Genomic DNA, 16,125 nt, shown 5'->3' on the forward strand with positions numbered 1-16,125 from the left:
GAACTTGTAACTGGTCCCCCATGGATACTGTGGTCCTACAGTATAGTTCTGAATACTCTTCTGGGGCCATAGTCTCTGAACCTTTTACTACTAGAGTAAAGCTCTCTAAAACATGCATTTTCACACAACATTATTATGTGTGCTGAGAGGGTAAATCAACCCTTCCCTCAATTTGGGGGGCAACAAATTTGGAGGGGATTTTGGGGATGGGGTGTTAGAGGGGGTGGCCTTTGCTGATCCAGAAGAAGGCAAAAAGGGCTCCTGGATGCTAAGAACTTGCCTATCATATAAGGATTAAGCTGGTAATATGTATGTCTGGGGTGCCTTCATCCACTCTATAGGACAAATCCATGCTTGCCTTGCTAATCATTTCATTGGCTCTTCGTTTTTTGTTTTATTTTTACTAGGGCTTTGGTTGACATTCTCAGGCATCAAGCAGGTACCAGCTCATGCACAGAACGTAACAACAGTCTCGTGATTAACTCAAACTTCCAAGACAACGGCTCAGCTCGTCCTCCAAAGAACCTGTTCAACACGGTGAAACCTTCCAAAAGCAGTCACGGTAAGAAGAGGAAAGGGGAGTTAGCCCCTGTTTCGCAAAGGAAGGAAGAGGTCTGGGAGCTGCCTGTTTTTGAGTCCCCACTATAGAGATCCAGTTAGGGACACCTTGATCTGTGGAGTAAGAGTGGAGATGTTTTTTTGTGTCCTTCAAAGGATCAGCTTGTTTCTAACTGCTTTAAAGTGTACAACAACCGGTCAGATTGCATGTCTTTTTTTTTTGTGGTCTATTGGCAACCCAAGTGGTGTTTGCAACTCAGTGATAGGGTTTGTTGTTATTCAGTCATGTCCGACTCCTCGTGACCCCATGGACCACAGCACGCCAGGCCCTCCCGTCCTCCACTGCCTCCCAAAGTTGGGTCAAATTCATGTTCGTAGCTTCGGTGACACTGTCCAGCCATCTCTTCCTCTGTCGTCCCTTCTCCTCTTGCCTTCACACTTTCCCAACATCAGGGTCTTTTCCAGGGAGTCTTCTCTTCTCATGAGATAGCCAAAGTATTGGAGCCTCAGCTTCAGGATCTGTCCTTCCAGTGAGCACTCAGGGTTGATTTCCTTCAGAATGGATAGGTTTGTTCTCCTTGCAGTCCAGGGGACTCTCAAGAGCCTCCTCCAGCACCACAATTCAAAAGCATCAATGCTTTGGTGGTCAGGATGTGGTAAAAGGAATAAAGCAAAGGCCTCCATTATGGTGCTTTGCTGGAGGGAACAAAGGAAGTGAGCTTTTTGATCTTTGTGACTAGGAAATCAACCTGAAGCCCATGTTCTGTTGACAAAGCCCTGGCTAAAAGTACATAAAAAAGCTAAAATTTAAAAGCCAACACCTTTACTTCAAGAACAGTACATGGCATAGTTCTCTCTTTCAATTTGAAAAGCTGTGGGACTGACCGACCATTATCTTCCAGACCTCAGCATGCAGTGCCTAAATCGTAATTCTGGTAGAATGGTGGAGCCAAATCTTTGTTTATGAGTGGGTAACACAGTAGATTCTGAAATCAAAATTTGCAAACCGCATTTTGGACAAACTCTCATTTGGTGCCGTTCTATATGTTGAAGCAAGGGCAGACTGTGGACCATGACAGGCATGTGCCTCATTTAAAAATATCATCTTCTCTGTCCCAGTTATGAGCCATTTGTGCTTGGGACATGATCGTTTGTGAGTAGCTTCCATGAAGTTTTGCAGAAAGGCAGGAACACATGAAGATTGCTCAACCATGGTTTGCGTAGTTCTGAGATCAAACAATGATATCTTATAGATGCTTAGGTTTTGGTTAATGCAAACCATAGTTTAAGGCAGAGCTGGGAAAAGTCAGATTAAGAAGGGTATTCCAGAAGTTGTCGTTCAAAAAAAACCCACAAAAAACAACTTTTTCCAGCTCCCATTTGGTGTTAAGGACTGAATGAATGACCAGGTGGAAATTCCCATTTTCAGCCTTGGAGCAAGGGGGTGTCATGTAACGAGGCATACCTGATTAAATCAGCAAAATTGGAACCCAGAACAGTACCCTTTGGAAGAGGGGAAGTCATACCTACACATCTTGGCAACGCCTTCAGCCAAACATTACATGACTTGAACAATTCTTCCTATCTTATTTTTTACTCCCATCCTCTTCCCTTATCGGAGATTTTTTTTTTTGGAAGAAAATCTCATCTTCACTCTTCCTCTTTTATATATCTAAAGCGGGAATTAAGCTGTGGAAGCTTGTGGGGAAACAGCCTGTTTGCCATGACAACCGGTTCTAGCTGTCTGGCTGTCTTTGTATTGCCTTGAACATTAATATTAGGGTTGTTGGGGGGGAGGGAGGGCCTCATTCAGACATATACTCTCCAGGTAGAATAAAAAAGAATGGCGGGTTATGCAGTTCTCTCCTCCCCACTGCAATTTCTCAAAAATGCTAGGAGGCCAGGCAGCATAGGTAGCTCATCTATTAAGAGCTTCTCCCATTTGGTGAAGGGCTCTAAACTTAGTCTACAAGCTGTCAGGGCGAGGCATGAGTTTTCTAATTGCAAAAGATGGCTGGATAGCTGAGTGGTTTCGGCATCTGGCTGTAGAGCCAGGGACTGAGAGTTTGATTCCTCATTGTGCCTTCTGTGAGTAGAGCCAGCCTGTGTGGCCTTGGGCAAGCTACACAGTCCCAGGGCTCCCCCCCCCCAGAAGAAGGGAACGGTAAACTACTTCTGAGTATTCTCTACCTAGAAAACCCTGAAAAGGATCGTCATAAGTCAAAATCAACTTGGTGGCACATGATTATTTTATTATTCACCGCGAAATCAAGAGGTGAGTGCCAACAGGACTGTAGTGGTATATTGTTCAAGTTCTGTGATTTTATGTTCAGACTCTCTGATCTCCAACCTAGGAATTGTAATTGTGTAATGTGGATCTGAGCCCCACCATGTGCATTTCTTCAGAAACATTCTCAGGTGCACAACTGAATGCCAGGTTTGCCAGTTAACAGACAGCTAGATCTGTTTAGACTGGCTAGGGACTTACTTCAAATGTTACCTTACAGATAGGCTATCATTAGAAAAGGGAGTTTCCAAAGTGCTTAAAATGTCTGATTGTCACAGTACAAGGCTTTCACGCATTCAGTCAGCTTGTTCTGTTCAGTGACAGGTTATCGGGAGGCAAACATGGGCTTTATTTAAAAGTACTGAATGCTCAGATGAGAACTGCCATAATCATGTATTTGGAATACAAATAATTTCAGCTCCTGATGAGAGTCTAGAGTCTATCTGTAAGGCTTTCAGAAGCAAAAGCTCATTTTATGGACAACAGGAAATTCAGATACAACTGCATCTCCAGCCCCACGTAAGGCAGGAATCTACTACCATGAAATGACCGCTGACTTAGGAAATCTGCCTTTTTTAGTGTGTTGCCCCAAGAGCACATCGTCCCTTGCTTAGTGCAAAGGTGGAGGGCCGAATTCACACCATTCTCCTTCTCTGGGGCTGTGAAGCAGGCTGGCATTTGGTTAAACAAATTCGAAGTGACTTTAAAAAAAGAAAAGAATCTGAATCGGGTGACCCCTAGTGGCTGCTTCACATGAATCTCTATCTAGCTAGCCTGTGAAAGGTAACAGCTAGTCTCAGTATTTCTGTTTTGTTTTGCCTTGCAGATAACATGCATCACAATTACATCCATTTGAATGTCAACAGCCCCAAGCACCACACGGCCACCTTGGGTAAGTGTCAGGACCAGTTTGATCAGCAGTAGCATATGGAACACACAGAGTAAAGGTGTAGAAAATGTGTGACGCTGTAGCATCTTAGCAAACAGCCCTGTGGCAATGTTCTTCTGCTTATGACTCTACGTCACAGAAGGAAGATTGTCTTTGGACAAAACACTAGCTCTATGGGTTGGAAACGGAGATGAGCACCACCCCCTAGAGTCGGACATGACTGGACAAATTATCAAGGGGAACCTTTATCTTTTACCTTTTTTTTGTGGTTTTGCTTAAATTGCACTTTTACTTGATCTGGGTATTACGGAATTATTGTTTGTTCAAATTTATTTTAAATCATTCTACTGAGAACTTAATTATCATTGGGTGACAAAGAAATGCAACAAAATAAACAAAAGCCAGATTGGCTCTAACTGGAGATGCCATGGATGGAATCTGTGGCATTTGTGCATGTAAAATATGGGCGGTAGTTCTTTAACAAAATAAATTTTATGCATGTCTACTCACTGTAGTTAGTGGGACTTCCTTCTAAGTAAGCACAACCAGGATCACAGCCCATTGTCAACTGTGCCACTGGGATGCTTTATAAGTGGGATGACCCTATGTTCTACTTTAGAGAACATAGGGTTTTTGAAAATCTAAAGTTGTTTGAAGGGCAATCTAGTCAAAATTTGGTTTAAAGATAAAAGCACTATAAAAAGAGAAATCAGACTTGCACTGCAACAGTTTCTAAACAATAAGTTAAGTAAGGACATAGTCTTTCTCACTATAGAGAAATGCACTGTATTTCTATTTAAAATGTAATACTGTAATCATTTCTAAAAGTATATTTATATATATTATTTAGTTCATCTCCATTCTAAATGTACATGTATATATATATTATTTAGTTCATCTCCGTTGTACATGGATCTGTGTTCTCTTATTTTGATAATGCATTTCCACTTTTTTGGTAATGGGTAAATGACCAACCCATTTGTGAGTATAGTCTGAACAAATGATGTCCATTACAGGAAAAAAAAGGCTAGTACAGAAGCTCCTTTTTGGAAAAGAAAAATGTAGGAAATTTCCTTTTGAATCAGATCATCTAGCCCAGTTTTGTCAAATCTGCCTGGCAGCAGTTCCATGGTGTAAGGCAGAATTCTTTCTCTCCCCCACCCCCCGGAAAATGCAGGGAAGAGGGGATTTGAACCAGGACCTTTGCATGTAAAGTGTGCACTCTGCTACTGAGCTATGGCCCGTCCCCAAACTGAACACGAAAAGTACTGAAAGCCAGTGTGAGTTGAACTAATGGGTTTTCTTTCATTTCTCTGACCATTTAAAAGACTGGCACGTGAACCACACGCCCAGCCACTCCAACACAAAGTACAACACCCTCAGCTGTTCTCGCTCCTTCCACAACCTCTCCCATCTGCCTCCATCCTACGAGACAGCCGTCAAGTCTGAACTCAACCGCTATTCCTCACTCAAACGCTTGGGTAAGTTGGATCCTTTAGGAAGGGGTAATAATAATAATAATAATAATAATAATAATAATAATAATAATAATAATAATAATAATAATAATAATAATAATAATAATAATAATAATAATAATAATAATAATAATAATAATGATGATGATGATGATGATGATGATGATGATGATGATGATGATGATGATGATGGTGGTGGTGGTGGTGGTGGTGGTGGTGGTGGTGGTGGTGGTGGTGTATATAGTGACATGTTTCTACAGGAGTACCAAAACTGATGTTGACTGATGTTGACCTGTGAATTTTCTCCCCCCTCCAACACATAGTTCTCATTTCCCTTGCCTTGTTTTATGTTCCTATCTGTCAGTGCATTGTCCTTGTCTGTTGTCATCCACTTCCAGATAAGGATTTTTGCATTGCCACATTCACAGAATTTTAGAGGGATCCAGATGACGCATTCTATTTTTGAGCCCCTTCCCGTGTTTTCTTCACTGCTTTGTTGTCATTCCTCACATATGTTAATTAAGAAGTAAAAGTTGGACAGTGCCTTTTAATTGGTAGGAACAGGAGTTCATCTGAAAGCACCCTTTACACATGAATGGAGGAGACATGTGAATGAATACATGTGGCTGCCCTGTCACATCCAGTTTGGCCTTGAAAGACGATCCATTTTAAACCTGACGTGAGAATTCTTCCTCTCTTTCTCTCCCTCTCTCATCAATAACTACCCTTCTAAGTATGTAACAATACATCTATTTCGGAAGAGAGGCTCATGTCATCAACCAGCTATTGCTTTGAAGTTGAATCTCCTTATTGAGAAAAAGGTGGCCTGTAAATAAGACAAACTATTAGCAGAATTGCAATTAACTTCCCAGCTGCCCATTGGAAATACTTTGTTACCATTTTCTAACCAGCAAAGTGGTATGAAGATGTTGTGTGCATAGATCGTACTGTGCATAGATCACATTGTGTGTCATCTATGCAATTCCATATGATGTATCTGCTGGTGGTGGGTCCATCTGCAGCCCAGCAAATATTGACCAAAATCCTATTGTGTAGCAACACCTGCATAATTTTAAGTTTTGCAAGCCATTGTGAAATTTGCACCAAGTTGGATGTCTTGTCCAGGAAGCAGTTGCATGGGCGCAGTTGCTCAGTCTTTTGTGTGGTCCCTTGTGCTGTTCATTGTGCAGAGTGCCCGGGCATAACATCCCATGAACTAATGCAGATGCAATGTTATGCTATGCTAAATCCAATAGCATTTTAGTCTGCAACTACAGCTGTTATGGTGAACACCATGCTGTTACCTTTTATATACAGTATTTTACAATCAGTCTTTTAATAAGCATTGTGTTGGGAGCTTTTTCTAAAACATGAAAGACAGCTATAGCCCTCGAATGCAATTATGCCAGTTTTTTAAAATGGTTTTTAAATGTTTCAGGTCACTGTCATGTTAGAAAATGATGCTTTTAAAAGTTATTATTTTAAAATTAACATTATAGCATTATTGTGTTATAGTCTCTCTCTCTCTCTTTCTCTCTCTCTCCTTAAAAATATCACTGGAAAAGAGTGCTAGTGCTAATTAAAGGATTGATTTTAAAAAAGAGATTAGTAACACCCAACAGAGTGTTTTGTTTTCTCTCTGTCTCTGTCTATTTGAAGACCCTGCCCTTTGAAAAAGTTGCAAGAATAGTAGAAAAGGCATCTGTGCCTGTAGAGATTACGCCGCACCTTTCTTCTTGTGAAAAAAATCTGTAATATTAAAAATATGGGGAAATCACAGGTAAAATGCAGGATGGCAAAGCCTGGATGACAGCTTTATGTAGATGCTTCATTAAAAAAAACAGTGAAGGAAGAATGGAGATTTCTGCTGTATGTACTTAATGTAGAAAACCCCTATGTCCTCATATCAATTTCCCTAAATTTCCTTTCCTTAATATATACCAGCCCATTTCCCATCATCCAATGATATCTGACTTATTTCCCCTGTCTCCTAGCAGCTGAGAAAGACTTGGACGAATTCTATGCCAAACGGCGCCATCTTGCTGAACTGACACGTGGGACACTCCCCCTACATGCCATGAAGATGAACTACGACAGGGATGCCTACTCAGAGAAGTCACACAACCCACGGCGTGTCATGTCGCAGGAACATATCCTTTCAGACGGTGGTGGTGGTGGAGGAACCTACCGTCCATCACACTATGACTACACCATTCCACGGGAGCGGGTTATATCTCACGAGCGCCTCCTCTCTCGTGAAAACTTGCATTCTCAGGAGCGTTTGCTCTCCCCTGAGCGTCTCCATCAGCGCACAGGTCCCTTCCAGGAGATGCATCTGGGCCACCAAAAGGCCATGTCTCAGACCAATGTCTGTGCCAGCAGTACCCCCATGCTTGACCACCATCATGTGATGATGAAGAACTCTCATCCCGCCTCTAATAATTCTCCCAAGACAGCTGCTCCTTGGGAGACCAGCACCAGCCAAGCTGCTGCCCGGCGCCAAGGCTTTGCAGCCAAAAGGCAAAGCACCATTGATCAAGTCCAGTTCATCCCTGGGCATCATCCAACCCAACATCTCCCTACTGGCAGCAAAAATGAGGTCACTGTGTGAGATGTCCCTACTCCCCAACTCAGGTCGTTTTGACTTTCCAAGGCCATATTTCTCACCCTTTTCTGCTCCCCCCCTTCCTTTCTTTGGTGCTCACCATTTTAATTGGGGCTCTATTTTTCTTTCTCTCCTCTTCCTCTTCTACTTCCTTTTAGCCATATGGCCTCCATCTTGGTTGAGATCAAGTACCAGGCTGGTCTTTGATAATGACACCATCACAGTCTTTGTTGACCTCAGTGATGTGCATCCAACCTTCCAAATCTTGACAATCTAGATTGTAATGTTGGCTTGCTGAGATGTGGTGATAACCCACAACGCTATGTCAAGATGTAGTGATGTTGAGGCCTGCTTGGTTTCTTAGAGGACACCTACTGCCCTATCTCTGAGGGCTTCTGAAGATGTCAAAATTAATAGGTTTCATTAACTTGATGCTGCTGATATCTCCTCCCGTGTTTTCTGACATCTCTGCTGTCCTGATACAATATCAAGGCTGAATTAATTGTCAGTAACCAGACCTGTAGATTCCTTCATGGAATCAATAATATAGCCTTGGTAATAGTTCTTGATGATGTCACATTTGCCAGGCACCATCAGTCTTTGATAACAACAATACTAACATTATTCACCAACATTTGGCATCATCACTGCTGTGGGTCGTTGTCTAAGACATTGAAGACTGCAGACAACATGTGTGGATATACAAAGAGGTTGGCACCCTCTATCTCTGAAACTTTAAATGTTGTGAGCACTACCAAACCCTATAGATGCTCCATTGTCCAACCAACACCATAGACACCTTCAATGGTGTCAACACTGTGGACTCTGTCAGCTGCAGATAATGTAAGCGCTGTGGGTCTCGTTGACCTCTGATGCCCTCACCATCAACATAGGATGGTGTCAGCACTGTGGACCTTTGGTGGCATCAACATTTTATGATTTGTCAGTTATAGATGATGCCTATGGAGATAAAGGTTGATCAGTATATTGGCTCTGATATAAACCTACAAGGCATCACAGAGACGAATAAGTCAGTTGTGTAGGTATTGTTAGTTTTGTACAAGTCAGTCTTTGGGGCAAGCCAGTCTTGTTGATGTTTGAAGAGGCCTTCTCAACCTTCAGTGAAAGTACTGCTCATCTTGATTACTAAGAATGATGTCAAGGTTTTTGTGCCTGTCACCCACTGATGATTTCAGCACAATGGACTCAGCCAGCAGCTACAGGTATCAAAGTAGCCCAGCTTAGTAAAAATGTTGACTTTTGGTGACTTCATCACTGTGGGCCTCATGCAGCATTGTTGGCCTCATTGACTGCATTGAGTTGCTGCACTTTAGATGAAGTTACTTCTTTGGGGCTTCTTCTGTTTTATGGTTGGGAACAATACTTTTAATTTGGTTCAGATGTTCACCTTAGCAGGAGGTTGGGGGCACCTTTCCCTAGTGGTATACACCATGGCGATCTTCAGATTATACAATGACACACTTTGCTCAGACAAAGTGAACAGACGAAGGCTCCTTCCCTGTTCCTTAATGGGCTCCAAGATAGGAATAGTGAGGGAAAGTGCCCATCTTGACTTCTTGCATCCAATACAGGGTTTGGCCAGTGCAAATGGTACAGGAAATTGAGTATTATACAATACACTGCCCTTTGCCACTCTCATCATATTTTTGTTTTATAACTTTGCCATGACTCTGCCCCTAAGAGATCTAGGGCAGGATAAGCTTCGCCCCCTTTAATTGTACATATCTTTATATATTGCTAGCACTTTCTGTCAGTTTTTCTAGTGTCTTTATTTACTTTCCCATTGTTGGGGGCATCAATCAATGCCACCTTATTGGGTCATGTAACTAGTTTTTTTTTTTTTTTTAAAGTCCTTCAAACACTGGTCTGGCAAACTAACATCCTCTTAAATCCTGCCCTCCCCCGCTGCTCCCCATGATGCTCAGGACTTTTCTCTCTGTGTCTTCTTTCTAGGAACCTTTCTGTTCTTTTTTAAAACTACGTAAACGAAGATATGTAGAAAATATGGCAAAAAAATTAACTGGTCAGGGTATTTCTTAAGAAACAGAATTTGAAAGTAAGATCAGAATATTTTTTAAACGGTTTACTTTTTAAAATAGTGTTCTCCCCTTCATCGTTGCAAAGTAGCATCTTCCATTCCTGTAGCTGAAATCCCTATACTTGGGTTGATTCTTTAAAATTTTGGCTGTCTAGACATTCACATTCAAACCCCCCACTTTGTAGTATATGAGATGGTTCAAATATTTATTTTGAGCAGCAGTTTGATACAGTTTTGCACTTACCCATATTTTCATTGATTGTGCAGAACAGCATAAGAACTACAGTTTTTGATTTTGGTAAATTTTGCCAAGAATGACAAATTCATTTCCCTCCCTGCCATCTCCCACTGGCCCCTGGCCAAAACGATATGAGATAATTTGAATGTAATGCTAAATCAGAGCTTGGAAGCAGTTAAAAATATATTTGTTGCCAAAAACAGATTGCATAATAAATAGGGGGAAGGGATTTAGCAATTTTAATTTTTTTTAAAATGTAAAAAGAACACACTGTTAAGAATTAATGTTATTGGACTTATGAACTTGATATTAGCATTGGCATTAATGCTTCCAAGCTCTGTGCTAAATACTAGTGTACTGGTATAAGAATTAGTCTAGGCAAGTAATGAGTTCATGTGCTCCCCCTTCTCCTTTGGCATGGCTGAGAGGAGACATCTGTGATGGTTTTAGTTCTTTGCCAATGACATCTTGCCATGTCATTGAAACTTAGATAAACTCTGGTTAGCCTTAACTCTTGTTAGAGGGAAGCACCAAGCCAACTTCAGGTCATAGTTCCTGAAACTGTTTTCCCCCCACTACTAAACATAGTTAAGATTAACTGGTTTAGGGTGGGGGTGACACACTCAACCACAGTCATACCTAACATAGAACCTTTACATGTCTTCCTTGCAATTGTGCTGAATAAAAAAGTGTATGGTAGCACAACAGCCCAGTGGTAGATTAGGGCTGATACTCATATCACTAAACTATGGTCCAAATACAGCTGAAATTAAGATAAAGTTCTACTCACATTTACCTCAGAATACAGTATATCCCACTGAATAGAATGGGATGTACTGTACTTCTGAGCAGATATATAGAGACTGAACTGTATATCAGTTTATCTTCGTTTCCTTTGTAAAAGGGTAAAACCTTGCAGAGTTTTCTTTTTGATTTCCTTTAATTTTAAAATGTACTGGGAAATACTTTCACAAGAATAAGTTTGGTAGGGGAAATTATTTTCTTTTTTTGGTTCAATTTTTCTCTGTCTGTTCATTCAGGGGAGGGGGGGGCTTAAGGAGACTTAATTGTAGAAAGGACCCAAATCTGAAATACTGAATTTATATCTGCAAGTCTGTATACCTCAAATGTTATAAAAATCTTGGTATTAGAATTTCAGTAGGGAAAATTCCATGGGTGGTAGTAAAAAAAAAGTTGCTGCCAAGATTGAAAATGCATGAGATGTTGAAGGCTGTAGACATTTAAAACTATTTTGAATGTAATTATTTTTCAGATATCGATGGATTTGCTTATTTCAGGACTTCACATCTACCATTTTATTTTCTATACTTACATTTCCTTTTTCTCCAACTTTATTCTAATATACATACTCTCATACTCTTGTGTAACTTGTAGAGATAGGAGGTTCTTGCTGAGTGTGGAGATAGCCACTATGATGCTCTCTCCATTTTCTTTCCTATATATACATATATACACACACATACAATGACAGGTTGTAGTTCAGGGTATAACGTTTTACCCCCTGGTAATCATTTGGGAGGGAGCAGGTAATGATCCTGTTGCAGTTGAAAACCATTTTTTTGCACACATCTCTGCCTCATTCCTTTCCTTTTGAGTACCTCTTTCCTTCTTTCCGTACGGTAGTCAAATTAAGGGCTAATGACCCCCTCCTGAATCTCTTTCTTTTTCTGGGGCCGGAGGGGTAGTATTTTTCACTTTTTTGGAAACTTCTCAGTGCAAGACCTTGAAAGAGATAGTAGTGGGGTATTTCCTCATATAAGAGGAAAGTGCCTGAGGAGTGGATTTCAGGAAAAGAACAGTTGGCAGGTACATAGGCTGAAGGCTTGCACTTTGATCCGATCTGAGAAAGGATCTGGGTCAAGGTCGTAAAACCTGTTCTCTTGTTTCTACGTATAAATAAGCGATTTTCAGTGTTCTGTGTTTTAGATAATTATTTCTGTATTGATTCATCTGCTGTGCATCCTATGTATGCTATGGACTGTCTTCATAGTGAGGATCCTAGACTCATGTTTTGGGGTTGCATTTAGGGCTCTTTCCATAATAAGACCTTTTAGCATTGCTTTCCCACAGTTGTATGAAAGCAGATTTAAAATGGCACAAATACTTAATATAGAGCTGTATTATCCACAGTTAACTTCTTCCTTCTTCATGGATAAGATTCTCCTAGAGTGTTTATTCACAAGATATTAAGTCCTGTTTAGCAAAGGTTTCCCTTCAATATCCATTACAATATTCCTTTTGTAGTTTTAGACTGTTTTATTCCTTCCTGATGAACACTGGTGGGGATTTAATAACAAATCATTGTTAATTTCCCCATGAACTGCCTCTCTTAATCAATTCTATTTTTGAGTGGAATGGGTGGGTTAATGACTGGCTTCTTTTCATTATTTTCAAAAGCGAAATGGCTTCATTTTGCCACTTAAAAAGAAAAAAATAATTAGACACAATCAGTATTAAAACCTCTTTCCTGAAGGAACAAAAAGTAGCAGTGGGATAACTCACTGAAAACTTCATGAGCTCCTAGGAATCTAATTTCAAAACCATGGAGGAAGATCCTCAGATTCAATCACAAATAGCCAAAATGGCTCAACACTGAGAAAACCAGTTTATCTGACATATATCCCAACCAATCTGCCTGATAAATTGTGAGAAGGCTAGGGTTTATACCCTGTTTCCCTGAAAATAAGGCCTAACCTGAAAATAAGCCCTAGTATGATTTTTCAACCAGGGACGTGGTGGCGCTGTGGGCTAAACCGCAGAAGCCTGTGCTGCAGGGTCAGAAGATCCGGCAGTCGTAAGATCGAATCCACATGACGGAATGAGCACCCGTCGCTTGTCCCAGCTCCCGCCAACCTAGCGGTTCGAAAGCATGCAAATGCGAGTAGATAAATAGGGACCACCTCGGTGGGAAGGTAAACAGCGTTCCGTGTCTAAATCACACTGGCCATGTGACCACGGAAAGATTGTCTTCGGACAAACGCTGGCTCTATGGCTTGAAGAGCGGGATGAGCGCCGCCCCCTAGAGTCGGACACGACTGGACAAAAAAATTGTCAAGGGGAACCTTTACCTTTACCTTTACCTATGATTTTTCAGGATGCTCGTAATATAAGCCCTACCCCAAAAATAAGCCCCAGTAAAGTGAAACCCCGCCCTCCACCATTGTGCAGCAACCAGAAGAGGATGACATGACTGTAAAATAAAACATCCCCTGAAAATATGCCCTAATGTGTTTTTTTGAGCAAAAATTAATATTAAGACCCTGTCTTATTTTCAGGGAAACACGATAGAAGTGGTATAATGCAGTGGTTCCCAGCCTTGGGTAAACCTTGTGTTTTTGGACTGCACTTCCCAGAATCCCTGGCTAACACAGCTGGTGGTCAAGCCTTCTGGGAACTGAAGTCGAAGAACACCTGGGTTATCCATGGTTGAGAATGATTATTGTAATGGTTTGAGTGCTGGACTAGGCCTAACTAAAGAGAACTGAAGTCACATTCCTACTTAGTCATGATATTCACTAAATGACCTTAGCCAGTCACTTTCTCTTACTGTATCCCATCTCTGATGTAAGAAAGAGTATGTGATGATATATTCGCCCTATTGGTCTTTAGAGAAAGATTAAAATCCAAATATAGTGACTAGAATCCTATTGGCTATTTACACAAGTAGTAGAAATTGTAGTGGGGAATTGCTGCTGGTATTCCTCATCACATACCAACTCATGCAACTACAGTAGTGTATGACAAAGGATACAGGCAGTGACTTTTTAATTAGCAGTAATTTATCACTCCACTTTATACCACTGCACTTCTGCTGGCAAAACCAACCAGTAGGATTCTGGCCATTAAATAAAGAAATCTGACATAGAATCCCAGGCACCCTCAAAAATTATTAACAGTAGCAAACTGTTTTCCACTTGATTAAAATTGGGTAGGCTTAATACAAATACTATAGTCTGATAGTCAGACTGATTCAATATTTAGGGATGTGGTTGACAATAACACATAGGCAGAAATGTCAGGCTTCTTTAAGCATCATTTTTTATTTGGGTTTAATTAGGTTAGGCAAGGGTATCATGGGAATGTCTGCCTTAGGTGCCAAAATAACTTGGTTGACTTTGGATACAATGTATCTGGACTTATGGGGTGGGGCTGTATTATAAATATATTGGGTTGGTTCCAAACAGCAGAGGTAGCTCTAAGGTAGAATAATCATACTCTTCACCCATTTGAGGTGATAATGATGATGATGATGATGATGAAGAGGAGGATTGGCCATCAAGTTTATTCTGATTTTTGATTACCCTTTCCAGGGTTTTCTAAGTACTGTATAGAAAACTCGGGATCCCCTGGAACTGTGCAGCTTGCCCAAGGGTACATAGACTGGGTTTTGCCTTAGGAATCTATCCTGATGTGGATCCTTATTTAAGATTTATAACAAGTAAAAGATAACAAGAACCTGAGGAATTATTGTCATCACAAAATCTTGTAGGCAAGAGTTTTTACACTCCCTTGAAGTGCAGAGGTACAAACTAATTAAGGATATGAGCTATGTCCCTATACATGCACATTTTCACATTATGTTTGAAATACACAAGAGAACGTATCAAGAAGAGTAGAGTTGTTTCAGATTCATTTCTGGAGATGTAGAGTCATTTAATGAGGTCTATGTTGCACTCTGGTGTTTAATTCTTACAGAGTGTTAGACACAACTGTGAGCAACTGCCAAGCTAGGCATAGAGGTAGCAAGTGATTGAGTTTGAGGACAGTGAATATATGATGGGAAGTGTAGAATTCATACGGAGAGTAATGACTATTTAGTCATCCATATCTTGGGGAGGTTGACAATATTGGACACCCCTTTTCTCAAATCCTAAGTGCATGACAGGGAGGGATTACTTGCCATCCCCTCTCAGTTTTAACCTAATGAGCCATATTCCATATATCCTCAAAAGCTACGGAAGCAGTTTCATAGAAACGCTCCCCTCCGTTCACCCTCCTCTCCTGCAAAAGGTAGGGATGGGTGTGTGAATGAAGACATGTGAGAGAAACAGAGGATTGCTTGTAAAAGAACACATGTCTGACGACCGAATTCTGGTATTGAATAAATTTCTTACCTAACTTTTCACATTATTTCTAAATTTAGTCATAAGTCATCAAGAGCATATCGGAACTACAGGCTACAGTTACTGAACTTTGTAAAAATAGTTGGTGCAGTTCTAGTTTTGTAAGGGTGCCGAGAAAGCTCTGTTCAGAGGACTCCTCATAGTACTACAGTCACCCGAACAGCACTGGAGGAAGTTATGATGGACAACATGTTTGTGCCTCCTGTTTGTTTGTTTCTGTATGTGTGAATATGTACATGCAAGAGAGAGGGGAGAGCAGAACAGCACACGACAATCCCTCTTAAAGCCAAGTGCATAGTACCCAAGGTCAAACAATTTTGGTATATGAGGCAGAAAATCCCATAAGTAACTAATTCCATCCATAGCAGTGAAATACAATAATGTCAAAGTAAATTGCCAAAGCAACTCAAATCCTCATCCCTGGATTCATACATATGCTTGTGCAATGAGACTGTAAAGAAAAGAGACAGTTAGGTGTGTATGTGTGAGAGAGACAGAGGGAGAGAGAGAAAGATCATTTCTTCTTTGGTTGAGTAGCCGAGCATTGATCGCTGCTTCCCCAAAATGAGTTTGCCAATGGGGCTTTTCTCCATCATCCTAAGCCCCCACTACTGATGCTGTTCTTTTCACTTGTGATGCAGTGAATATCTAGATTATGTTCCATATGTTTGAGGAGGATCCTGTTCTAGAATCTACCACCTTTCCGAGCTTGCTCCTTTTGGGATTATCTCTTTTTCTAGCAGAGCTGTGCTTTTCTTTTCTACAGTCAGCGTGGAGATTTCTTCCTTTTCGAATTTTATTAAAGGTCCCATATTTCTGCAGATGAAATGGTGTCTTTTACATGTGGAAAACTGACCAGTTCCTCAG

General features: G+C 40.8%; 1 protein-coding gene across 2 annotated transcripts in view; it reads left to right on the top strand.

The window, feature by feature from the left end:
- SHISA7 (shisa family member 7) overlaps positions 1-9,672 on the top strand; it is a 33,488-nt gene extending 23,816 nt beyond the window's left edge. Inside the window, exons 3-6 of one of the 2 annotated variants that reach the window (XM_020798791.3) lie at positions 408-562; positions 3,672-3,737; positions 5,063-5,215; positions 7,207-9,672. In XM_020798791.3, the coding sequence (XP_020654450.2) occupies positions 408-562; positions 3,672-3,737; positions 5,063-5,215; positions 7,207-7,823 (991 nt within the window). In that variant the 3' untranslated portion in view covers positions 7,824-9,672. The remainder of the gene's footprint in view (positions 1-407; positions 563-3,671; positions 3,738-5,062; positions 5,216-7,206) is intronic. The other variant, XM_078377062.1, reaches the window with a different exon arrangement.
- The last annotated feature ends 6,453 nt before the right edge of the window (positions 9,673-16,125 follow it).

Source organism: Pogona vitticeps, chromosome 6 (assembly GCF_051106095.1).
Source record: "Pogona vitticeps strain Pit_001003342236 chromosome 6, PviZW2.1, whole genome shotgun sequence".
Classification (NCBI taxonomy): domain Eukaryota; kingdom Metazoa; phylum Chordata; class Lepidosauria; order Squamata; family Agamidae; genus Pogona; species Pogona vitticeps.